Genomic DNA, 26,993 nt, shown 5'->3' with positions numbered 1-26,993 from the left:
GGCTTGAACTATGAGATCATGACCTGAGCCGAAATCAAAAGTCGGATACTTAAATGACTGGGCTACTCAGGTGTCCCTGGGCTTTCTTAACTGTCAAGTTACTATTCTCTCCTTTGCACACTCTGTCCTTTGCAAGTGAGTTACGAAGTCCAATTTACATTCGAAGTTGGGGTGCCGGCAGCATATCTGATAGGAAGAAATTTCATTTATTTACAGTAAAAGATTGGAAACAGAAGAGATGACTTAGGAGAGGAGGATGGGAAAATTAAGTAGCTTTCCAGCTATTTACAAGGACTTCAATGTAAGGACAATACTTTGATCACAAATGTCTTTTCAAGGACTTCGTTAAGACTTTGGTAGTAAGGTAGCTTCTCCAAATTCTCTCCTTGATAATCGGTCAAAAGAAATAAGAAAATACAAAAACAAATATTTTAAACTTCTACCCTGAAGAAGTTCAGGAAATTTGAAACACAAATCCACAACCCCTGAGGAAGGTCTGCCAAATGCAGAGAGTGAAGCGTGTAAGATGCTGAGATGATACCCATCCCTGCAGCTCTTGGGCAAATTTAGCGAGAGAGAGAAATCAGACAAAAGAATAAATTAGAAAATTAACTTTATAAACATTAGAAAAGAGGTAATAAAACTATCATTTATAGATGTGGATACTTTTAAGTAAACCCCAAGGAATACATTTAAAATGTTACAAATAATGAGAATTTAGTAATGGAGTTGTGATGGTTAATTTTAGGTGCCAAGGACTGCTCAGATAGCTGGTTCAACATTTCTGGATGTGTCCATAAGAATGGTTCAGAAAGAGATTAGTATTTGAATTGGGTGAATGAGGAAAGCAGATGGCCCTCCCCAGGGTGGATGGGCTTCCTTCAAACTGCTGTGGGCCTGAGCTCAACAAAACAGTAGAGGAAGTTTAAACCCCCTCTAGAACCTGACTCTGAGAGCTGGGACACAGATCTGCTCTCACAGTCTTGATTCTCAGGACTTCAGACCCACACTGGAATCTACTTTAGGCTCTCTAGCTCTCAGGCTGTGGACTAGACCATTAGCTTTGCTGGGTCTCTAGCATGCTGAGAGCAGACTGTAGAACTTCTCGGCCCCCAAAATTGTCAGTATCTTATAACAAATTATGTCAATACCTTATAACAAACGTGTACAAATATATCGAGAACCCTAGTTAACATAGTAGCTAAGCGCAAAATCAGCATAAAATAACCTGTTTCATTTATAGAATACCAAACATAAAAAAATAAACTACCTTATAATGAAGCTAAAAGAAGTACTAAACTGGGGCGCCTGGGTGGCTCAGTCAGTTGAGTGTCCAACTCTTGATTTCGGCTCAGGTCATGATCTCGTGGTTCCATTCATGGGTTGAGGCCAGAGTCGAGATGTGTGCTGCCAGGGTGGAGGCTGCTTTGGATTCTCTGTCTCCCTCTCTCTCAAAAATACATGAACATTTAAAAAAATACTATACTTACAGATAGTAATACCGACATCAATAATAGAAATAATCAACATCAAGATACCAATTCTAGGTTAACTCTTGATTTAACACACAGCCAATACCAACTACAAAAACAATTTCATGGTGACACTAAGGACTGATTCTAATATTTATATAGAAAGATAAACCCACAAAAAGGTAAAATTGCAGGGATGGAAAATCTATCAGTGGAAGGCAGGAATTGGGTGGTGGGGGAGCTGACATTCCAAGGCCAGCACAGGGGAATTTTGCAGTGATGAAACTGTGGTGGTTGGATGTACAAGTCTGAGCATTTATCAATCGCATAAAAACATACACAAGAATTGAGTTTTACTGTATATAAATTAGTGAGTCAACCAGAAAAAGTAAATAACCCAGAAGAACAGAAAAAAAAAAGTAATGAAGGGAGTCTAGCTCTGTCATATCAAAATATCACAGCACGGCAACGAGCTAATCAGTGTGGTGCTGGCAGATGACTAGACAGATCCATGAAACCAGCTACAAAGTCCAGAAATGGACCCAAATAATAAGAGATTTAGTACTAGTCTGTAATACTTGAAATTTTGAGAGAAAAGGAGTTTTATTTTCTAACGTTTTTTAAAAAAACTTTTTTTAAAAAAAAAAGTATTTTTGTCAGGTGACATAGAAAGCATAAACGGGGGAGGAACAGAGAGAGGGAGGCACAGAATCTGAACTGGTCTCAAGGCTGAGCTGTCGGCACAAAGCTGGATACGGGGCTTGAACTCACCACGAAATCGTGACCTGAGCTGAAGCCGAAGAGGCTTAACCAAATGAGCCACCCAGGCATCCCTCCTTTTAGCTTTTTTAAAAGTAAACTCTACACCCAGTGTGGAGCTTGAATTCACAACTCCAAGATGAGGAGTCACACGCCCTACAGACAGAACCAGCCAGGCACCCCAAAAAGACAGAGGTTTAAATACATAGTGTTGGGTAGCATTCTGGAAGGGGGGAAAAAAAACGGTTGGATCTCTACCTCCTATTTTCTATCAAAATAAATTCCAGATGGCTTCTAGTTGGATAGAAACCTGAAACATAAAACCCTAAAACCAAGATAATTCTTTTATAATCATGGAATAAGAAAGGCTTTTGTTAGTGTGACACAAAATGTATAGTCCTAAAAGATAAACTATACCAAAGTTAAACACTTCTATAAATATCATCTTTTTAAACAATGTATATACCATATAGATCCATGTATAGACTAGCCGGAAAGATGCATGGAGTACTGCTGACCCTGACAGCTTCTGGGGAGGGACCCTGGGGAGACTGCGAGAATTCTGTGGTGTTTATCATTACGTAGTTCAGAACTAGGAATGATTCTTGTTGTCTGCTTCTAACCATCAGCTTAAGTAACTGAAAGGCCGCCATGACAAAACGTTCCTCACAAAAAACACCCAATATAAATATTCAATTTAGAATAAAATATATAATATACAGTTCCTAGAATGATGCTGGATATACAAGAGGTCCTTAAGTTATAAAGGTGGCTAGTATTTGTCACCATCTTTCTACAACACTAACAATTATTCTGAAATATATCCTATTTTCAAAGTTGGGAATACTATATATGGTATTATTGCACACCATAATGTAAAATATTCCATTTTCCAAAAATAATTTCAATTGGCCAACACTCAACTGTAATCTTTAAATAACTGCCATTTAGGCCCTTTGACATCTGACCACATTCCCTTTGCACTTAAGACTCCAGGTCAACCGCACTGCTTTACAACTAACTCCTGGACATGCATCTGCTTTCCTCCATCTTTTTGAAAAAACGGTTTCTTCTATTGAGAGGACTGTCCCATCTCTGTCTATTACAATCATTGTTCCTAGCAAAGCCAGCTCAAATCCTGCCTATCCACAAAGCTTGCAGAGAGCTTTGTGGCCAGGTACATTATATACATACACACAGAGAAAGGTAACAAAAGATTACAAAACGTACAAAAGGAGAATGGTCATTTTAAAAAGTTATTTATTAAACAAGTTAAATGCAACTAAAAGTATATTTAAAAGTCCAACATTATTGGATCCCACTGAAATATCTATTCTGGAAGAAGTATTTTGTCTAACTAATGATAAGAGAAATGATAAAAATAGAAGAGGTATGAAAAACATTTTTAAACAATAAAGCGCATGGTAAATTCAGAAATAAAAACACACAAACATACAAGCTATTTGAGTCTGAAACCAAAATGTTTCATATATTTCTAAATGTTTCTGGTATACTCACATGAGGGCTGACTTATCTATGTCTGAGTTAATAAACACCATGTAAACACCTTTTTAAGGTATTGGATTTTGTGTTATATAGAAATAATTTTAGATTATGTGTTGGGTGTGTAAACTGTCCACATTTAGCAAACATATTCTACATATGAACATATTCACTTATACTTAATGAAAAAAAGATCTTTAATTTAAATATCTTGATTTGAGAACAACTGTGGATTTGATAGTTCTATTAAATTCCAACATCATAATCACCAAATGCACTATCAAAAAAGCTATTCAAAAAAATTTCTTAAAAGAGCTGCTTTTGAAAATTCCAGTATTTTAGGGCAAAAGAAAATACCACGTATTCTTGTTCACAAATTCTGATATTTAGCCTCTATGGTTAACACAAAAAATACCATGTAATAAAGAAGATTCCTATGGAAAAGCCTCGGTCTCTTTCAGTAGTTCCAAATAGGGTTATACAGTATTTCACTGGAAATAGTGGTTTCACCACAGATCTGGCAGTAACTTCAGTTTAAAACGTAACCGTGCCCCAGAGCATCCATCAAAGACTTTAAAACATAATTGATTTTGGCAGTATACACGAAAACCATGATGTGAATGGTAACTGCCAGTGGATATGAAGGCCTATATGAAGTTTGGTGCGTGTGTGCGCATGTGTGTGCGCGCGCGCTTTCAGGAGGAAATGGGGTGAAATGGTTTATTCAGAACTATAAAACATTTTTCTAATTAGACCTCAATTGCATAAAAACCACAAATCCAATGTTGAGAACTTCCATGGATTCTGAATTTCTATGAGAAAGGCAACTATATTTGTTTTTGTCTGTTTGTTTCCTTTTATCATTCTTTACAGAGGACAAAGCTGTAGTTATATACCTTCTTCTGGACACCGAGGGGAAGGTCTCGCCTGTCCCCTCCTCAGTCTGAAGGAGAAGGAGAACGAACGGACCTTCCGCTGGCGGGGCTGGAGAAAGTGAAAGGCTCTTTGTCCTTCTCTTTACTATCGTGCTTGTGCTTGTGCTTGTGCTTATGTTTGTGCTTCTTCTTCTTTTTCTTGTGCTCATGGTGATGGTGGTGATGGTGGTCACTGTGTTTGGAGGACGCGGGCTCCTTAGCAAACACTGACAGTGGAGCTGCTGCAGCTGGATGCATACTCATCTCCAAAGGTGATTGTTCTTTACCTTCAAAATTAAAAACATCCAAATGAATTCCTGATGATCACAAGGAAAGTGAAATGAAGGTACGAGGGTGCTGAGGACAATACAGAAAAGAGAGACTCCTGAGGCGCCTGGGGGGCTCCGTCAGTTAAGCGCTCGACTTGGGCTCCGGTCATGATCTCGCAGTTCCTGAGTTCCTGGCCTGTGTGGGGCTCTGCGCTGACAGCTCAGAGCCTGGAGCCTGCTTCCGATTCTGTGTCTCCCTCTCTCTGCCCCTACCATCCTCATGCTCTGTCTCTCGATAATAAATGAATGTTATAACATTTTTTTTTGAAAAAGGAAAAGAAAAGAGGGACTCTTAAGTGTTTATCACTTCCACGGGAATCATCAGGAATGAGAGAAGTATCTAAATAAGACATTCAATTAGTCACACACAGGTAATTGGTCAGCACTGTGTCCAGGAAACTGAATATTTTAATCCCTTACAGTTTATACAAATTATGATACATAGTAGTGTGTTACCAAAGCATCTTCTCAATGTTAACATTTTAAAGTATTATTATGTAACAATAATGATTACGTGTGTTCTAAGTTAAGACCCACATTCATCCTTCAACTGCAGCTCCTTTAACTGCAGTTCAACTTTATGGTTTTGGGGGTGAGATGGCAGTACTTCGTTTCTGCCATCTCAAGAACCACTTATACACACAAAAATGTGTTATGCTAGTTAGTGATAGTAATGTTCCAGCAAAAATCTAATTTCTCTAGTTCCTTATGGTAATTTCTGGGAACAGGAAGGCAAAAGTGCACACAGTTTACAAAATCCAGAAAAAGACGAGTCTACAAAGGGAACATCTCCACTTAAAGACAAAAAAGTAGTGTGAGAGAGAGAGAGAGAGAGAGAGAGAGAGAGAGGGAGGGAGAGAGGGAGGAGACCGGTACCCTTGAACAGAGTCTGCTGTTAACCTTCGGCTTTCATCTTTTTTTTTTTTTATCTCACCGAAAAAACAGATCAAACGTTTTGGAAGGTTCTTTCCATTTCTAACATTCTATCAGCCTAGGAATCTACAACAGTAGTTCTCGAATTTTAGTGTGCAACGGTTTCCTGCTTCCTGAAGACGCTACAATCGCTGGGGCGTGCCTGAGAAAGAACTCTGGTTTACTAGTGCCTAGCGCTTTACACGCTGCCACCCAAGGAAAAAAGCCTAAGAACCATCTCAGATACCCTCCTTTCTAAATCTAGGTGGTTACCAAACCTCACTGGCTGTCACTTACAAATATCTCCAAGATCTGTCCCCATCCATCTGCAACTGTATTGACTCAGACGACCTCACCTCACCAGGCTCCCTGTGCCTGATGTGTCTTCCAATCAAACCCATACTTCACACAGCTGCACAGCAGTGCTTCTCATCCGGGGTGATTCTGCCCCACGTGGTTATTTGGCAACATCTGGAGACACTTTTGTTGTCGCCCCGAGGTAGGGTCAGGGGAGGCTGTGTTACTGGCACCCCACCGGCTGAGCCAAGGGATGGCCAGGACAGCTCTGACAACAAATTCTCACACCCAGAATGTCAACAGTGTTTAGGTTGGAAGACTGTGCCCCGTAGTGATCTTCCTAAAAACAAAGCTATTCATAATTATCTGCTTAAAAACCGAGTTGGTTCTTAAAAATAATCAAAAAACTCCAACTCAGTTGATTCTACCAACTGAATAAAAGCAAAACTCCTTGGACTTCAGTGCAGCAATTTCTAAAAATATATGTATGTTTTATTCAAACTAGCTAAAAAACCAAGTTTTCACTAAAATGGACTTCAAAGCAAGTTTTTTTAAAGTAAATTCTCAGCACTAATTTTGATCCAAACTAGCCCCAAACCATGGTTCTTACCAAAACAGGCATCACTGCCCAAGTTTTCTAAAAATCAGTTCCAGCACTAATTTTACTGACAGTTTACAATCTGTCCTGAACTTACCATCCAGCCTTATCTTCCACTGTTCCCTTCTATGTGCTCTAGGGTAGCCCTGTCCTAACTGTGTATTTGTAAATGCTATTCCCTATGCATGAAATGCCCTTCCCTTATTTGTCTGACTCTTAAATTTATTTAACGAGTATCAGGAACTACACAGGAACTGGGGAAAATAGTGATGAACTGCACAGATCTCAGGCCCCCTGGAGTTTACAAACTAGCTAACGAGAAGGAACGTGAGTAAGTACACCCAAGTACTAAAAAGAGAAAGAGTAAGCCAGCAGCAAGACAGGAGACTTAAATTAGTTGTGGGGGGAGCAGAAGCAAACTTCTCCAAGGGCGTATGTTTAAATGGTACCTTAAAGTAGACAAAAGGAAAGCAAAAGAACACTTTAGGCTTCTTAATAATGTAAAATTCAGCTTAAATGTCATTTAAGAAGCTTTCCCTCCAAAAGAATTAGTTCTTTCATGTTCCCACAAGATAATACAGAAAGGAAATTAAGGCACAGAGAACTTAAGTGACTTGCCCAAGGTGGCATCCACAGGTCTGAGCTACAAACCCAAAGAGTGTGACCCCAGAGTGTGTGCTGACAAGCACACAGCGAGGTGTACATTGTGGCACCTCTGTTTATCTCTGGGTCTCTTCCTTTAGACTCAGAGCATCTTGAGAACAAGGAGTTTGTCTTTTTAATCTTTGTGTCCCAGTGTCACACAGTATCCAACACCCCTACATCTCACCTCCCTACCCCTGCCAAAGCTTGCTGAATGATTAAATGAATGAATGACAAACAGGAATATTTAACATCTGTGTTTCTTTTAGATAGGATGTCTGGCAAACCTAGCCCATCTAAATGAATTGTGAAGGTCATCAATTCTGAAGGGGAGGGACAAAGCACAGAAACAATACTTCCTTTGTGTCAGGCACTGTTCAATACTCAGAATAGATGAACAAGTCAGACAAAGTTCTTGTCTTTACAGATTATTCATATAATGTATGTATTTACTACTGCAAAATCATATTTTTATATTCATAATGTTTTAGTAAAAATAACACTAAAAACACATAAACTAACTAAAGAGATTATATATATACAAAAGTAAGTCTAGGGATCTGTATCGTTTGCAACAATCATTGCAATAGCCAGATAGTATTCAGAAAATGAAAAACTGTGAAGGAGATCTGATTTAGAGTATCAGCCAAATATGCCACTATATGATTTTAATTTAGATTTTGAGTGAATTACATGACGATGTTTCCAATTCTCAAAATATGGGAAAATAGGTCCATACCTAACAGGACAGAGAGCCAGATGATACAGAGAAGAAATAAGGGACTTTAAAGTCTCAAGAACAAATCCTTCAGACCCCCTCACCATCTGGTTGATCTACAAGGGCAGAGCCTGCAGCGTTCCAAACGGCTGTCTGCACTCCCGAGCGTCTGCGTCCTCTACCCTGACAGAAGCTACATCATCCAATCCTAAATACCTTCCAAGCTACTTGGACTGCAGAAAAGCCAATAATTACATTGGAAACTGTACTTCTCAGCAGCGGCAACTGCCAAATGGACAACCAAGTGTACTTGGGCACACTCTTTTCCAAGGAATACTTACAACCACTTCAAAAGTAAATCCAATCTCTTATATTTTGCACTAAAGATACACTGACTATAAATCTTGCCTGTGTCTTGATTTGTATTTAGTCTATTCGTAAGATGATGGATTAGCTAGATCCAAAGATCAAGGTGTTAGGAATGAGGCCTCCTAGGACAAATGGCTGATTTTTAGGACTGGGCAGAATATTTACAAGACGAACCTGAAACATTTGGTATGACAGCAAGGAAGCTAAATTCTTCTCAACAGACCCAAGAGTCAATTTAAGAGGTTCTCACTGTCCAACGATGGGACAATTTGAATACTGACAAGGACATTAATTATAATGGACTGGAACTAACTGATCACCATTGGAGGATACAGTTAGCCAACTCATTTTTTTGAAAATTATTAAATAAAAAGAGAAGCTATTATCCTTCTCTTCCTATATGATCTATAGACCATATCACTGGGTAATAATAATACATAAGGGGGATTTTTGGTTTATAGAAGTAAACCAGCTCATAAACAAAATGGAAAGATGAAGGGTGCCTGGGTGTCTTAGTCAGTTGAGCGTCTGACTCTTGATTTCGGCTCAGGTCATGCTCTCACAGTTCCTGGGTTTGAGTCCTGTGTTGGGCTCTGCGCTGTCAGTACAGATTAGGATTCTCTCTCTCCCTCTCTGTCCCTCTAGCCACCCCCACTTCACAAAGGAAGGAAGGAAGGAAGGAAGGAAGGAAGGAAGGAAGGAAGGAAGGAAGGAAGGAAGGAAGGAAGGGAGGGAGGGAGGAAGGGAGGAAGGAAAGAAGGAAAGAAGGAAAGAATGAAGGGAGGGAGGAAGAGAAGAAGAGAGAAAGAAAGAATTAGAGTATCACCATCTTGCAAGCCTGAATGAATGGATCTGGGTCTTGAACATCTTAGTGGCTAACATCATAAAAGAGCCAACCGAACACTGTATCCTTCCAGATGGAAGAATAAACCACCGTCTATAAACCTAAATCCAATTAAGCTTCTATATCCAACTACAAATTTACAGGAAATAAAGAGGACTCTAACACATTAACTATACCACACTTACAGAATTAGCAAAACACAGACTTGAAAACTACATATCAAAACCCTGGTTCCTCTAACAAATACATTGTAAAAGGGGAGAAAAGAGAGAAAAAGATAAACTTTAAGTTTAAAAAGATGTAAAGGACTTTATCAGTCAATTACAATGTGTACAGCTTATGTGGATACTAATTTAAAAAATAAAGTATTAAAAGCAAATATTAGAATAATGACAGAAGTCAACTGAAATTTAAACAGTGACTAGATATTTAATAACACAAAAAAACTGTTCATTTTTTTAAGCATAAGATTGTTACTGTGGTTATGACTTTTTAAAGTCCTTATATTTTAGAGATATATACTAAGTTATTTATTAATAAAATGATGATATGTGGTATTTGTTTCAAAATAATTCATAAGGGTGGAAAAGGGTAAGAGTATCAATTACATAAGATCCACCATGAGTTGATCACTATAGAAGCTGAGTGACGGATACATGCGGGTTCGTTATAGTAGTCTGACTCCTTCAGTTTCCCACAAAAAAGTTAAGGCAATTTGACACTATCCATCAAAATATTAAATGCCCATATTCTGTGATTTAGAATGTTCATTTCTAGAAATCTATCACTCATATGTGCAAAGACACATATAAAAAATATTCACCAGAACAGCGTTGTAACAACAGAACACATGATAAAACCTAATGTTAGTCTATCACCACCATCAATAAACTTTAGCTCTTAAGTTTTCATTTATTATATTCCATATATATATATACATATATTTTTTTTTTTTCTTAATCTCTTGTCTCTCCTAGATAATTTTTCCCAGGTATAATCCAAGGGGATATAAAAGTACAATTTCCTTTCCATGTGGAATTGTATTAACAGTCAGCTTTGGATTAATATGAGTTTACTTTCACACTAGCTTGAGATCATCTACGGAACTGCTCCTGGCAAAAATGTATATGTTACCATCCCCACATCATTTCAGGGGTGTACAAGATGCCTGGGAACTTGAGGCCCACCCAGGTGAGGCCCACTCATTTTTAAGCTAAAGAAAGCCCTTTTATTTAGTGACCTGAAACACATGTGTCTATGATAGCAAACATATCAAAAAAGGAGATACATATAATTCAGATTATTATATTTTCCTATTTCATGGTATATGAAAATAAAACAGATGTTCCATTTTGTTCTATCCAACATAAACTCCTTCCTAGAGATCTAGTAAAATGCACTACAAATAAGGATTTTAGCTGCACTCAATTTAACAAAATGCAAAATAAACCTGAGAGGTACTTAATATAAGCCTAATGTGGAAGCTTTTCAGCCATCTGACTAAAGTGCTTAGTGAATAACCTGCTATTTCTCTTAAATTCATTCACATTAGGTATATGTTTAAACTTAACACAGAACCTGCAGTTTTTATTATGAAAAGTGCAAAGTCTGATCTTTGGATTCTTTAGATCACTGTATAAAACAAAGTGTAAAACTGTATTACTAAAATTTAAGCATAAACAATATCAATGTCTATTTTTCATATCAGAGTTTCAAAAAAAAGAATTAGGACTCTCAGGATTTTTTGTGGGGGGCTGTGGGGGGAGACTTCATGCACTAGAATAGTGCTTTTCTGGCTTCTGCAAAAAGGCGTTATGTAATACAGCAGCCCCAGCTAGGCAGGCACGCTCCTTTTCTTCCCCCACAGAAACCACTAGGGATTTCCCTCTGCTCCCTGCCTGTCACTCTTCCTCTGTGCTTTGTCACTACAGGCCCTGGAGCAAGTCAGGAAGCAGAGCAGCCACATGAGGCCTTTGCAGAGCTGGTCAGGGACTGCGGTGGTGGCAGAGGACATGGCAACCACACAGCCCTTGCTCCGTATTTCCTTCCTTACCTCGGGAGAGGAAAAGGTCATAATAGAAGAAGGAAGATTCCTCAGCCACTTCTCCTTTCTTACTGCAAATAGCTTAACCTACATATCATCCCTAAAATATTCTTCTATCATATGCATGGAAAGAGAAAACTGGAGGGCAAAAAGAACGGAAAGCAAACCAGGACCTGTCCGCTACCTTGGTCTCCACCCTACCTACACTCCACTCCTTTCCTAACCCCCCGCGCCCCCTGCCCCAACGTGACATCTGGCTTGCTGGCTCTCCAAAGGAGCCACCGCAGAACCCACCTCATCTCAAACAGAGGAAGCAGGGGTCCCAATGTCAAAAGTCTTAGACCTAAGGGGATAGCACAAATGATGTAATTTAAGTACAATACTAAGTGCAACACAAAGGGAACCCACAAAATGGGAAGCACAGGACTCCCTAAGAGGACCTCTCAGTTAACTCTTTCTCAGGAGAAGCTGGAAATCCAGATTGTTATGTGTAATCTTTTTAGTCAACTACTTCAAATATTTTTGTTAAGACTTCTATTGACCAAGTAAAAGATGCCTCAGCTGGATGTGTTGAACAAGGCCCCACGTAAGACCCATCTGTGAACGCAAATCTTAGAGAATTAAGAGAGGTCATAGCTTCCCTTACACTGGTTCTCTGCCTCCTCTCCTGAGCCCTCCACTCACAAGGTCAGGCCAGGCTAGCTACCACAGCAAGAGATCCTGGCTCCTTCTGGGAGGCAGGAAGAGAGGAAGGAAGCTCCTGTTTTACTGCCAACTTTATTAGGGTTAGGTTGAAGCTGTGTACCTGACATTCCAAAAGATGGAGCTCTAAAGCACCGTTTCTCCCAGAAACATTGTTATACACAGTGGCTAGGTTTGATACTTATACCCCTCATGTATGGTATAAGTTAAAAAGGATTTTAACTTTGTTGGCTAGTTTGGGAAAGTTACCTATCAAATCTAACAAGGTGTCTGTGGGAAAACCGTATTTAGAATTCCAAAATAAATACATGTACGAAGAATTGTTTAAAACACTACCATTAATAAAATGAAGGTTTTCTAAATCCTTATAATACCATTATTGAATTTTAAGACTTGCTCAGTGGCCAAATCCACTGTGTTGAACAGCACAAATAACACTGAGAGAAAACTACAAAGGCATATCAAAAAGTATATGCACAATTAAGTTTTACAGATCAGTCCATATAATATACTGGTATACATTTTGCCTAATGACATAAAAGTGTCCTATCAACCAAAGCTAAAATTTTAATACTTTCTTATTCCCCACAATTAGCCCTATATTTCCTCCCCAATCTTCCCCTCATGATGTCATGAGGACTGTAAGACTACAGAGATTCCAAAAAAGGTAAAAATATATTTTTTTAAAGCAATATGGAACTATTATACAAATGTGCACATTAGTAAGCACAAAAAGGTGTTAAGATTTGCTTCTACATAGGTTTAGGAAAAACCAAACAAAAATATTCAGATTCTTTTCTGGAGCAGGAATTCATTGGACTGTTAGGATTCAGACAGAATTTTTTCCTTTTTTTAAAGGCATGGAAGACACGCAGAAGTATCACTCTCAATCTATACCAAGGGGTTTGAAATGCCTGAAGCTTTATTGTTTTTAAAAATGTGGGAAATTTTTCATGTCTAGTAAAATCTTATACAATATACTTATACAATAAGTATACTTATTGTATACAATTGTATACTTATACAATAAGTATAATGATAATAAAGCAAAATTACACCAAAATCAAAAACAAAATCAAGAAAATACAAAACTGGCAAGGGCCAAGAAATGTCAAATTTTACTTATCGAAGTAAATGATAAAGTCTCCAGCTGATTTCCTTCTGAAATAAATTTTGTATGAATCGATTACAATAAATGCATATAGCACACACAGACAGAAGCAAGCAGTAGTCTGAGGTCTCAATACCAAAGTCTTCTGAGATGTTGCTTTGGTTTGAATTAATCACAGTTGATCCTTAAGCTCCTCAAATCAATAAACAGTTACCCTTTTGTTTATATCATAAAAACATGGTTTATATATAAGCAAGATCCATCTGTTGGAATCTTAAAGCCTGACAAATAACTTTTGGAAAATTCTTTAAAACTGATTTTGCTTATGGATCTTGCTGTTCACTTCTCATCCCTTCAAAATTTCAGCACTAAATCTTTGTTCAACAGTACTGAAGGCTCATTTCTTATCTAGGTTACAATCTTTTTTTTTTTTTTTTTTGCAAGCAACAAAAGAACATAGTAAGCAGAAGACAATGTAAATCAGAATAGGTAACAAACACATCTGAACTGAATAACCTTTCATAAAATTAAAGCCAATTTGTATTTAATAATTTAAAAGACAGAACATCTTAGTTTTCTAGTACAGCATCAAGTCTTCATGACTGACCATGGACGACCATTTGTAAAACTTTCAGGGGGAGAGGAAAAGGAGACATAAGTGGTTGAAACTTGCATTTTATAAAAGTATAAAAGGCATAGATTTGATGGTTTCTACTGAAGTTGGCATTTTTCATGTTATAATATTCTAAGAAAAAGTTCTGCAAGGCAGAACAGTGAGTATTCTTAAATGGCATGAGGGATGATTTTTCCCCTTCCTTTCTACTCTTGTCTCATTTCCAAGTTTTATGTAATAGGAGTGCATTATTTTCAAATAGTTACAAGTCTAATTTAAAATATTTATGTTAGATAATACAAAGTCAATGTGTTGCATGAAAAGCAAGTACTTAGATCTCTATTTTCATGTATTTTTTTAAGTTGATAAAACTTTACAAAGTTTGTAGATTTGTTCTTGAGCAAAATAATAACAATAAAATATTAATAATAATTTCACCTGTTCCCTTCCGTGTAAGTTCCATGCTCCACTGGGGTTTTGTGGTAGGTGTGCCATCACAGCCTGATGAGTGCTGGGGTATTAGAGCAGATCGGGAGCTGGCTGGCCGATACTTAGAGAGCCCTAAAATGACAAAGAGGGAAAAAAGGAATTTATTTCTTGGTTTACCAAAAGAAGAAAAAAGCCTCACATGTTTTCATAAGTTAACCTTAAAACCAGAAGCAGTTCAACAACAGAATTCTAATAATAAAAAGAATACTACTAACTACTAAAGATCCCATTTGATTTTAATCCTTTGTCATAGTTCCTATACTCTTAAATCTAAGAATACACATTCAAGAAAGATAGGAAAGTGTGACTGGTCTGCTAAATACATAATCTGGATTCTGTATCTGAGGCAGAAAGTATAGTTTATAGCCTGTATATGGAATTTTGCATCCAGTAAAGTTTCCCTGCTCCCCCTAGAAATTTGCTAATAAATTTCATTATAATGCTTACTCAACAAATAGATCAAAATAATTTAGGGTTTACAGAAGACATTTCAAACAGGAAATGTAATGGTATAATGTGAACAGCACTGTAGCAGGTATTATGATACGTAGGTTCTGATTCCAAATAATCAACTAATTAGATACATAATCTAGGTGAGACACTTATCTCACTGTTTCTCAATTCCTTCACCTGTCACATGGCAAAGTTCTAAGATTAGATAGTCTAGCCCTGAGGTGGTTATTTCTAGAGTGTGTCATTTAGGGCAAGTCACTTAATCTCTCTTAGGTTTACTTATCTGTAAAATAGAACAGATATATAATTGGTAAGGTCTCTGACAATTAGAAAATCCAAAGAATTCATGAACTGTCAGTTTTCAAATGATTCTTAGGCTCATATTCTATCTGAAGTTCTCAAATTCTTTTTTTTTTTTTTTTTTTTACAAATAGTTTATTGTCAAATTAGTTTCCACATAACACTCAGTGCTCATCCCCAGAAGTTCTCAAATTCTATTAGCTTATACTAGTTTACTAGACAGTGAAAAATAATTTAGGTCTCAAAAGCTAAAATTTAATAAAAAGCAGACCAAGGTGGGTAAGGAGGACTCTGTAATATGTAACATGCTTAAAAGAAAAAAAAAGAAAAAAAAAAAAAAAAAGAAAAAAAAAAAAAAAAAAAAAAAAAAAAAAAAAAAAAAAAAAAAAAAAAAAAAAAAAAAAGAAAAACATCACTCAAATGTAAAGACCATAAAAGACAACCAGTATGGGGTATAAATAAATACTCTCTTTTTTGCCAATAAAAAGAAAACAGGAAGAGTACCTAGAATAAAAAATAGTCATATTCTCAATAAAAAATGCATTACATAGTACACTTGAGGGGTGCCTGGCTGGCTCAGTTAGTACAGCATGTGACTCTTGATCTTGGGATCATGAGTTTGAGCTCCACGTTGGGCAGAGATTACTTAAAAAAGTAAAAATTAGGGGCGCCTGGGTGGCTCAGTTGGTTGAGTGCCCAACTCTTGATTTCGGCTCAGGTCATGATCCCAGGGTCACAGGATCAAGTCCCATGTTGGACTCCATGCTGAGAGTAGAGCCTGCTTAAGATTCTCTTTCTCCCTAGCCCTTCTCCCCTCTTATGTGTGCTATCTCTAAGGGGAAAAAAAAAAAAAGTAAAATTTTAAAAAAGTAAACTTGATTGGGGTGCCTGGCGGCTCAGTCTATGATCTTATAGTTAATGAGTTTGAGCTCTGAATCTGGCTCACTGCTGTCAGCGAAAATCTCACTTGCTCTCCTTCTATGCCCCTCCCTTACTTGTGCTCACTCTCTACCTCTCTCAAAAAAAAAAAAAAACAAAAAAAAAAACCAAACACATTTTTGAAAAAAGTAAACTTGATTTATCATTTATAATTAATATCTTTTAAGTTGTTATGTTGGTGACAATAAAACAATTATGCATAAAAATAAATAAGTGAAAATAAATTATATCTTACACATCAATGTGGATGAATTTTATTTTTTAACTTTTTTGGTTTATAATTTATTTTTTCTTTTACAGTTTATTGTCAAGCTGCTTTCCATATAACACTCAGTGCTCATCCCAACAAGTGCCCTCCTTCATGCGCATCACCCCTTCTCCCCTCTCCCCCACCCCCATCAACCCTTAGTTTGTTCTCAGTATTCAAGAGTCTCTCATGGTTTGCCTCCCTCCCTCCCTCCTTAACCATTTTTTCCCCTTCCCTGTGGTCCTCTGTTAAGTTTCTCCTGTTGCACGAGTGAAAACATATGGTATCTGTCCTCTGCCTGACTTATTTCACTTAGCATAACACCCTCTAGTTCCATACATGTGGATGAGTTTTAGAAGCATAGTGTTGATTGAAAAAAACTCCTATTATCATACCATTTCCATAAAATTAAAAAAAACAAGTACAAGGAAATCCTATACCTACGTGGCACACTATAAAAAAAAAGTAACAGAATGGTTAAGAAAAAGTAAGAGAAAACTGAAGACAGTATTTACTTGTAGTGCAAAGGCAGGTGAACAGAATCAGGGAAGAGGCACAGAGGGAACGACCATGGTACGGGGTCTAACACACAGGTTAAGGTGGAGAGCAGATTTGCAGACACTGGTTTATTACTGTGCTTTACAACTTACATGCAAGTTACATCAATGCTCTATCTCTGAAAATTAAAAAATGCTAAAGACATAAACTAGGTATTAACTCTTCAAAAAGCATTATAGCAAAACGTGAAAACCTTCTAAAGAGAAGTATCTCATAATACAGTTAAAATTAATCTTTTCACCAATAAAATATTTTGGAAAATTTATCCTAAGAATATAATATAACAAAAAAGAAACAAAAGCTTTTGTATGAAGATATTCAGTGTGGAATCATCTATTAAAAAAAAATGAAACAACTCAAATGCCTACCAACAAGAAAAAATAAGATAAATTATAGTATATCAACTCAATACCATCTCAGGTACTATTTTCAAAAGAAAAGTGGGGCGCCTGGGTGGTTTAGTCAGTTGGGCGTCTGACTTTGGCTCAGGTCGTGATCTCATGGTTCAAGGGTTAGAGCCGCGCGTTGGGCTCTGTGCTGACAGCTAGCTCAGAGCCTGGAGCCTGTTTTGGATTCTGTGTCTCCCTCTCTCTCTCTCCCTCCCCCGCTCACACTCTGTCTGTCTCTCTCAAGAATAATTATTTTTTTTAAAAAAAGAAAAGATTATGATGTTTGGGAGACGCATGCAAAAATCTAAGACTTCTATAACATGATGTGAAACAGACAGGCAAAAAAGTAGCAGTGTTAGGGAGGCATTAACTTCAGTCAGAGTTTAAAATTATGGTTGCATTATTAAAAAGAAAATAGATCTGGTATTTTAGTTTGAGGTTAAGCCTACTACAAAAAAAGAAAAAAAGATACACACACAAAAAAATTAAAGCTATTGGAAAGAATCTGATGAATGGATTTTTAAAAAAACAAATCCAGAAGTATGCTAAAAATTTTAAAAGGACCAAAATAAAACAGAATTAAAAAGAAAATCCTCTTAAAAACTGTATTCCTTTGCTGATCCGCACTATAATCTGAGACAAACTAGCATTTTGTACTAGCTACTTTTAACCTTTAGTTGTTCACCTGTAAAGAAAGCAACAGGCCTTAGAACAGCAGTACTGCTCGCACTCTCTTTGTGAACCTGTGGTTACTGTGCACTAATCTCACCTGGAGTCGATGGCCTTTCAAGCATGTTCAAATGATGGGAAATAAACGCCTGGCTATCGTGAACAGTGTCCATATCAATTTCCTCCTCATCTTGAGAATTTGAAAACTACAACACATACACAAAACAAAGGAGAAAAAGAACCATTACATCACTTTACGTTTCGATCTTAGCTCTTAGAAAAGGTAGCAGAAAGGCCACAGAATACACCCCCACATCTTACGAGGAAAAGTAGTCTTTTCCTCAGAAAGTATTAAGAATAAGAAAAGATTACATGGTCCAGCCTCTAAAAGAAGCTGACTGGATATTACCAGAAATGAAATAGCAACTAAAATCTACTCCTATGTCGTGGGAAGAGGTAGTGAGCCATGGCAGATCATATACACATAGTTCCTCCCCCAAACAGAGAAGAAGTATGTGGTAATAGAAGTTAAATAATCAGATGGAAGGTCTTAAACAGACATTTGGGTTTCTTTATGATTCAGTCTGCCCCATCTGTTCCTGCTAAGGAAATACCATTGGAAGTATTCAAAAAGATTTACAAGAAGGTTTATATCCTACACTATTAATACAGGTTTAACCTGTATTTCTTACTCTGATTTTGAGTTTGACTTTACTGCTATCCTCATTCTTCTCCAGTATTTGACCAGGTTCTAGTGGGGACCCCAGTGGTGTATCAGCCTTCCTCTTCACTCCCTGCTGGTGAGCTGACATATTACATGATGCTTCCTTGGCAAGGTGATCATCTTCCTGCGGCAATATTCAAGATCAAAATTAGATTCCTGAAGACAAGTAGCTCATATTATAGCTGAACACTAATAGCTACAGCAACCATGCAGATTAGAGCACGCCCAGTGCCTAAAAATTATCAGCAGTGGGCTTAAAGTAAACTTCACCTTTTCTGTCTGCTGGTCTTTTGGGTGGAACATGGGAGGTATATAAGCAAACTTCTAGAGCTTTACCATAAGAATGTATGTTTTGGTGCCATTTTCTCTTTTCCTGAAAACTCCAAGAATGAATGTGAATAAATTAACATACATGGCAAGAATTAGAAACCAATTAGTTTATAAAGGTTTATAAATACTCAGATTTGAAAAAGCACTTTCATGAGACCCTTTTTTCTATGGAAAGATCTTATCTTACTTCTTTATAATCCAAATTCTAGGATACATTTTAAATTCACAACAAATAAGTACGATTATATTCCAGAAAATTTAGGTGAATAAATGATTTAAAATGATTATCACTAATTAGCATAAAGAGAATCTCAGTTTTCAAGTGTCAAAACACCAGTAGGGAATTGCCAGGCAAGTAATCTGGTCTAAATATTGGTGAAAAATGAAGCTTGCATTATTGGGGACATTTTGTTACCAACATGAAAATCATTTCCGGAAAACTTTCTCTGAATTACAGTAAAATGACTTGTTATGTATGCTAAAGGTCTTTCTACAAAAAGTCTGGTAATTTCACAATGCAGAGCTAGATATAAAAGCTTTTTAAAAGGCAAACACATGCACACATACATTAAAAAAAACATGTAATACATAATCTCCTCCCAAATCTGCACATACTCATTTACCTGACTTTTTACTGACCCTTTTAAGTAAGAACTTATTTGTTTAATTCAACAAGCATTTGCCAGGTACTTATCATATGCTTAGAATTGTGCTAAGTATTACACAGAATAGCAAATAAACTCAGAGCCCTTGTGTTCAAATAGTTTGCTAATACGATACAGAGACAAGATGAAATATTCACTTCAATTTTCTGATATGCTAAGAAATTTGACACTCAAGTACAAAAACATCACTGTGTCATCACAAAAGGGGTAAACGGACTGGCAGCACATCATTTGTTATGTGCAGCTATGCAGTTGTTGGTAGCACTTTATAAATTGTAGAGTGCTAAACTACTGTCAACCAGTGGTTTAAGTGGTACACGAAACTGTTAGTGGCTCTAAAAGTTGCCAGTTAAAAAAAGCAATTCTCTTCTCTAGGGAGCTCTGTATAATAATAAAACTGCATCTTCTGTAATGCATGTGAGTCTTACAGGGTTCTGAAATCCAACTAGCTGTGCGTGACTACTTGGATTAACCGCAGCTTCTTGGTTGCCTGCTATGGCCTCTGGAATTATGGTCGGATTCAAGACAGCTTTTTTCTCTTTTAGATTAAGAACCAACCCAAGCTCTGGCAAGGGCAAGCAGGAAGGTCTACTGAGGCCAAAAAGTGTGAAGTACAAGTCCACAGCACCACAACGTAACCTCCAGTCATGTGAAGTACCTAAGAAGTAAATAATAAAGAAGTCAATATGTGCACTTATCCATAAACTGCTCCAGAGCCTATACAGAGAAAATGGACTGTGCTAAAAGGGGCCATCGACTGACCTAGGCACCACTGGCAAACCCTCTAAAAGATTTATCTTATCTTAATACAGATACTCAGAAATTGTTATGGAAGCAGTGATGTTAGTGAATGAACTAATGACTTATAATCGGAAAGAATGTTATCACTATACTATTCTTAACAAATGAATATTAGACATCTGCTAAAAATTTAGTATTTCAAAAGCAATATTTTTTCAGGCTTTAAATCTTTCAGTATATTTATTCCTCCTCCTTGGTAACTACTTCTCATTCACTCATTCTCTGTTCTTGTCTAATTCTCTTCTGAACTGCCCGTTAGGAAGACAGCCCTCCAAGAGTCTTTATGAACCCTGCTATTTGAAACAAATTCTCCTCTCAAATTTATTACTTTCAGGTTTTAAATATGGTAAGAAACCCGACAACTACTTAAAATAACATGATTTTAAATTTTTATTGAGGAGAAAAATGTTTTGTGAAACACCTTTATATTTGTGTCGCTCTGCAAGGTATGTTTAAAAGATAAAAATTATAGGAAAAAGCAAACCCCAGAGATGGCAACAGCTGATAAAACACACTGACCAGAAGAAGGCTGACTGTGTAGAGATTTACTTTAAAAGTAGATGAGAGACTATAGACAAGTTCTTTCAATTTCTTTGATCTCAGGTTTTTTAAAAAATCTCCAATGTAAGGGTTTTGATCTCAGATTATACCTTATCCCATTATCAATGACAGATCAGAGAGCACATAATACCAGAGTTCTTTCTCACTTTCACTTTTTCCCCAAGAGAACATCCCAGGCAGATACTGCCATCAAACAGAACTGACTGACAAGATAAAATCTGTCATCTAGGATAAGAGAATTGCTATGATTTCTAGGTGGAATATAAAATGATACAAAGAACTTAAAATCAATGAAAGTAACATGTAAATTCTTCTGCATAAGAAAAATAAACTCTACAAATACTTAATTTTGACCAAGAACTGTAGTTTCAAAGGAGGACGATAATGCTTAGAAAGGAAAGACGAAAGGGAAAGGAGTTGCTGCAGCAAATTTTAGACAGCATAAATATTAAGCTTTGTGGTTTTCAACAACAAATATCAGAATGAGTAAATAAACTGCAATTAGTCAAGTAAAGGTTCTGATGAGATTTACTCCAATAGAAGTAAATATGACATTGATTACATGCAAAGGAAATTCAGAGGAGGAATTATAACTTCACAGAGTTCACAGGACATACTGCATGGTGCCAGGCACCCTGCATGCCATGAAATGGTGACCATCAATCCTATTTGAGCCACCTTCAATTCTGCTTCTGTGTGACAAGGTAAAAGATATATACCATTGTTAGAAGCAAAAGAAAGAGGTAAGACCTCCTGAAGAGGATCAAGTTTTTGTCATAAAAACTACAGAGAAACTAGGAATGGGAAGAACAGTACAGAGTTAAAAGTAAGAATTTTACACAGGAAATCCACTTCCTTCTCCAGAATATGCAGATCTGGACACTTTAATGGCCTGACATTGCTTAATTTTTGGTAGGCATTCATTTTCCTTCTCAAAGCAGTTTATACATGTGAAGGTTCCACAGATGGGTGTCCGATTCCCAGGCCTTTTATTACAAGGGCTGGTGGACTTGGACCTCTGAGGGAAGGGAAGGAATCATATCAGAGCAGCCAGCACTATCTATCCTTGGGCATAGCAAAAAAAAAAGGAGTGAACCATAGGCATTTATCAGTAAAGAAAACCGGAACAGTTTGGGGTACATTTACACTGGGAGAAAACTTAACCTTGAAGATCAGTATCACCTAATTATGTCTATTGCAAATAACCATCCTGAACTATGTTGTAGATAACACTGAAACCAGTCAGGCAACTGAGTGCAGAATTCCTCAAAGTTTAAAAAAAATATTAGCAAATGGAAAATGTACCCTCTGATGAGCTAGCGTGTTCTGTTTTTTGAACAGCAGCTTACGGGTGATTAGGCAGCATGACGAAGACTGCTAAATGCACTGAACCCTACGAGAAGAGTTGTGTTATTTTATTTCTAGGTGGGCTTTTTGGTCTTTTTTTTTTTTGAAGATTTTGGTCGATCTTCAATTTGCATGGAAGAATGAACACTGTTTTGTTCCTGAGAGCAATTACTGATAGTGTTTTTTCCTTCAAAAAACTGATTTGTAAATATTAAAATTGAGGACTGGTAAAAGGGAGCTAAAAAATGAACAGCAGTTACCTCTGTTAAAATTATAAAAGAAAAAGATCAAAGCTCCATCCCATTTCAAAATCATGAAATAAAATCTTAAAATGGCTGTCATTATTTCTAGTGCAATGAAGTTGAGTGGTATAGTGAGGAAAACACTTTTGCTAAATTACATTAGCTCTGTGATCTTGGGCAAGTCCGGAGCTTGGGCCCTAAAACAAGAGCACTGAACAGGGATGGTGTTTAATATCCCCGCAGGTCAAAATTCTATGATTTTGAAGCAATCAATTCCATTTGGGGCCCTGAAACAGCTCCTGATTTCTGCCCTCAGTGACAGCATTTTGAAGAACCTCTTCTTCTAGCTTGTATGGTCCCAATCACTTAAATGGCGGCTCTCATGTGTGAAAACTGCATTCTCCTCTTCTCAGGTTAGGATTCGGACTGGTCCGTCCACACTAGCAGTTACACTCTGGGACCCATTATGCTTACTTGAAACAGAAGAACACCACCCATGAAGAAAGCAGGGACCCAGTACTGACGTTCTCTATTCACATCACAAAGTATCTTGAAGAAGACCCCTCAAAACAGCAAATCTGATCCTAAAAAGAGCATCTCTTCATATTCTGAAGTCACTGCTTACTAAAGCTTATCAAGCTAAAAAGCTGCTAAAAAGAAAGCTCACTTTGAAAGCACTGTTTTCAGGAAATTTTTCAAAAGCCCAGCATTTCTTATGGATGAAAGAAGCTTGGACATTTGTAGAGTTGGGCCAGACAAATACAACTGCCACAGGGCAATTCTGCCCCGATCTCTCCATTCATACTACACGAAGTGAAAACATTTCATTCATATCCATGTGTTTATATACATATGTAATTTTCTACAAAAATATGCATTAATATGTTTTCATTTTCTTGACCATTCCTATTCCTAAAAAGGAGTATTCTGGGGGAGAAACAGAGGGGGAGAACTTTGAACTCTTCTGATGTTAGTATCAAAATTGTCTATTTTCTAAACTTGGCAAATCCCACCAAACTGAACTAGAAGCTGTCCTTCATTCTATCCCCTAGACTATAGCTGTACACTTCCAAACACTAAAAAGTATGATATAAACAGCCACCAGTGTCCTGAGTGATTACATAAAGGCTTTCATGTCATTCTTACAGTAATGTGCCAAACACTGAAGAGCAGCTTGGGAGTGATGGCTAACATTTCCTTCCTAATAATATGCAATTTCTTCAATGCAGGCTTCTATCTTAAGAAATGAAAAAACACTGTTAAACAGGTAAGACCTGAGAAAGTACTTTTATTTTATTTTATTAATGTTTTATTTATTCCTGAGAGAGAGAGAGAGAGAGAGAGAGAGAGAGAGCGAGAGCAGGGGAGGGTCAGAGAGAGGGGGAGACACAAAATCTGAAACAGGCTCCAGGCTCTGAGCTAGCTGTCAGCACAAAGCCCGACGCGAGGCTCGAACCCACAAACCGTGAGATCATGACCTGAGTTGAAGTTGGACACTTAACCGACTGAGCCACCCAGATGCCCCGAGAAAGCACTTATATTTTAAATGAAATGTAATGTACCAGTAAAAATCTCCAATTCCTAAGTTTTCTTTACATGTAATTTTTTTCTAATTTTTATCATGTTGGTCTTAATCCAATATCTTACAGAAAGCTATTAAAGGTAGGATCCCATATGTTCTGAATGTTAAAACCTTTCTTGGGGGGAAATGAAAATCATTGTGTGGAAACACATATATACAGCTAATAGAAGTCAGCCAGGTCGTACCTCTACCTGTTCACACTGTATACAGGATAAATAAAATGTCAGCTCCTAAGGCCTTTCATTTTTGCATCCTAATATATTTTATCAGATAACATTATTTGCCAAAACCCCCTTTCAGAACGTGAGGCTTATTTAAAATGTCTTTCTCATGTGGCAAACTCTTTTGCATTCTTCAAGAGCTAGCTTAAATGTCACTACCCATGAACATTCCAGGCAGGGCTCATGGTTCTGTTCTTTAGGTTTCTAGAGGACTTTGCTCTTTATTTCAGTAACTATCTATTTGTATTAAAATTTATCTGTTCCTATGTCTCTCTTTCTAGTACACAAAGTTAACACAAAAGGTATCTGATATACACAAAACAAGGTATAGTGGCAAACTGGAGGTGCTCAAGAAATAAATGATAAATGAATACCTGAAGCCTTTAAAAAGAACTGCCCACAAACAATGTGATACTTTTGATTAAAAATAAACATATTTAGGGGCACACAAGTGGCTCAGTCGGTTAAGCATCTAACTCTTGATTTCAAGTCAGGCCATGATCTCACTTTGCAGGATCAAGCCCTGTGACAGGCTCTGCACTGACAGCATGGAACTTGCTTGGGATTCTCTGTCTTCTTCTTTCACTGCCCCTCCCCTGCTCATGTGCACATGCTCTCTCTCAAAATAAATAAACATTAAAAAAAATAGGCCTATTTATTTAAGATTCTTAAGCCACTAGGAACAAAGATCATATAAAGTGAAAGATGTTTCTCTTTAAAAGTGTTCACTCTTTCTGAGAAGCATTATTATTTTAAAAGCTATATGGGAACTACAAGGACATTTTGGGATACAACTGAAGAAATCTGGATACGAGATATATATTGGAGTAGGGTGCCTTAATGATATTGATACTGTTAATGATGATGATATTGAAAAATGTCCTTATTCATAGGAATATACACTAAAGTATTTTGGGAAGAGTATCACGATGCAACTTACTTACAAGCAATTCAGGGGGAAAAAAGAGGTATGTATAAAGAAAGAAAGGAAAAGAAAGAGAAAAGTAAATACCGTAAAAAGTTAACTAGTAAACCAAGATGAAAATACAGTTATTCATTGTAATGTTCTTAAAATTTTTCTAAGCACTTGTGCAAGTGAGTTAAGAAAGGCAGAGAGAGCGAGCAAAAGACAATCTCAGGGAGGCTCCGCACTGTCAGCGCAGAGCCCGATGTAGGGCTTGAACTCACAAACCATGCGATCATGACGTGACCCAAAGTTGGATGCTTAACCGACTGAAACCACCCAGGTGCCCCTAAGCTCTGAAAATTTTAAAAACAAAACTTTGGGGAGAAAAAGTTACAGGGGAAAATTAAAGAACGGGGTAAGATATTTGATAACTGTACATATGTGTACATACACACTTAATAGTTCCGTGTGTGTGAGAACTTTTAAAACAAAGACTGTTGGGGGCACCTGGGTGGCTCGGTCGGTTAAGCTGCTGACTCTTGATGTCAGCTGAGGTCATAATCTCCTGGTGGTGAGCTGGAGCCCCTCAATGGCTCGTGCTGGCAACACACAGCCTGCTTGGGATTCTGTCTCTGCCCCTGCCCTGCTTGCACGAGCACACACACACACACACTCTACCATTTTCAAAATTAAATAAACTTAAAAAAATTTTTAATTAAAAAAAAAATAAAGCTTTAAAACAAAAACCGTTGGCATGATACCAGAGCAGCAACCCAGAACATAAGTGGAGCTACCACACACCAAGCAGAGGAGTAGAAACCTGGCAGTCAGTCTAGGATCTCAAAAACATAAGTCTGAGAACCTTCCTCCCGGCACATGGCCATTAGAATGACTCAGTTACCAGGTGTCCCTCTTGGTAACTATCAGCTCTAAATCTCCCTATTATATTTCTAAAAAGAGTAGTATTAATATTCATTGAGTGACATATTAATTAAAAAAGAACATGAATGTAAGTTCATATAATTAGTTCATTTGTCTTACTCTCATACTAATTTCAACTTTCAAAAATATTTTTTCTAAAAATCTTTTTTTCTAAAAATAATTTTTTAAGTATGTTTTTACTTATTTTTGAGAGAGACAGACAGACAGAGCATGAGGGGGATGAGGGAGGACAGGGTCAGAGAGAGAGGGAGACACAGAATCTGAAGCAGGTTCCAGGCTCTGAGCTGTCAGAGCAGAGTCTGACATGGGGCTGGAACTTGTAAACCACAAGATCATGACCTGAGCTGAAGTCAGATGCTTAATCGACTGAGCCATCCAGGTTCCCCACAATTTTCAAAATTCTAATGCTATGAATCCTACCACAATTACTCTTGTATTGAGAAATTTCTGAAACCAGCTAAGCAAGCAAATTTTGATTCTTTAAAAACTGATGACCACCTCCTAAGATGACCTTTTCTTTTCTTTTTTTTTACAAATAGTTTATTGTCAAATTAGTTTCCACTAAGATGACCTTTTCTTAACTGCCATGATACTGTCTCCCTATGCTACTTCAAATGGGTTCACCAAATTATATAACTATGCACAGTCAAGACATCTCAAATCCACTTTGGATTAGGACAGAAATAAATAAATGTATATAATGAAATCCCTACTGTCCACAGTTTATTCCAAATATACTTTTTTTTTCAGAAAAAAACGTCATAACATGTTATTACCATTAAAATTTTTAAAAAAGAGGG

At 37.2% G+C, this 26,993-nt stretch overlaps 1 protein-coding gene across 2 annotated transcripts in view; it reads right to left on the bottom strand.

Annotated features, from left to right (window-relative positions):
- Positions 1-3,474: 3,474 nt before the first annotated feature.
- Positions 3,475-26,993, bottom strand: part of TAF2 (TATA-box binding protein associated factor 2) — an 85,890-nt gene continuing 62,371 nt past the window's right edge. Inside the window, exons 23-27 of one of the 2 annotated variants that reach the window (XM_039227230.1) lie at positions 20,019-20,248; positions 18,564-18,719; positions 17,972-18,077; positions 14,266-14,388; positions 3,475-4,935 (exon numbers count right to left, since the gene is read on the bottom strand). In XM_039227230.1, the coding sequence (XP_039083161.1) occupies positions 4,673-4,935; positions 14,266-14,388; positions 17,972-18,077; positions 18,564-18,719; positions 20,019-20,248 (878 nt within the window). In that variant the 3' untranslated portion in view covers positions 3,475-4,672. The remainder of the gene's footprint in view (positions 4,936-14,265; positions 14,389-17,971; positions 18,078-18,563; positions 18,720-20,018; positions 20,249-26,993) is intronic. The other variant, XM_039227231.1, reaches the window with a different exon arrangement.

The sequence above is a fragment of the Hyaena hyaena genome, unplaced genomic scaffold, assembly GCF_003009895.1.
Source record: "Hyaena hyaena isolate Hyena2069 unplaced genomic scaffold, ASM300989v1 scaffold_26, whole genome shotgun sequence".
Classification (NCBI taxonomy): domain Eukaryota; kingdom Metazoa; phylum Chordata; class Mammalia; order Carnivora; family Hyaenidae; genus Hyaena; species Hyaena hyaena.
This window is presented reverse-complemented; position numbering and strand designations above follow the sequence as displayed.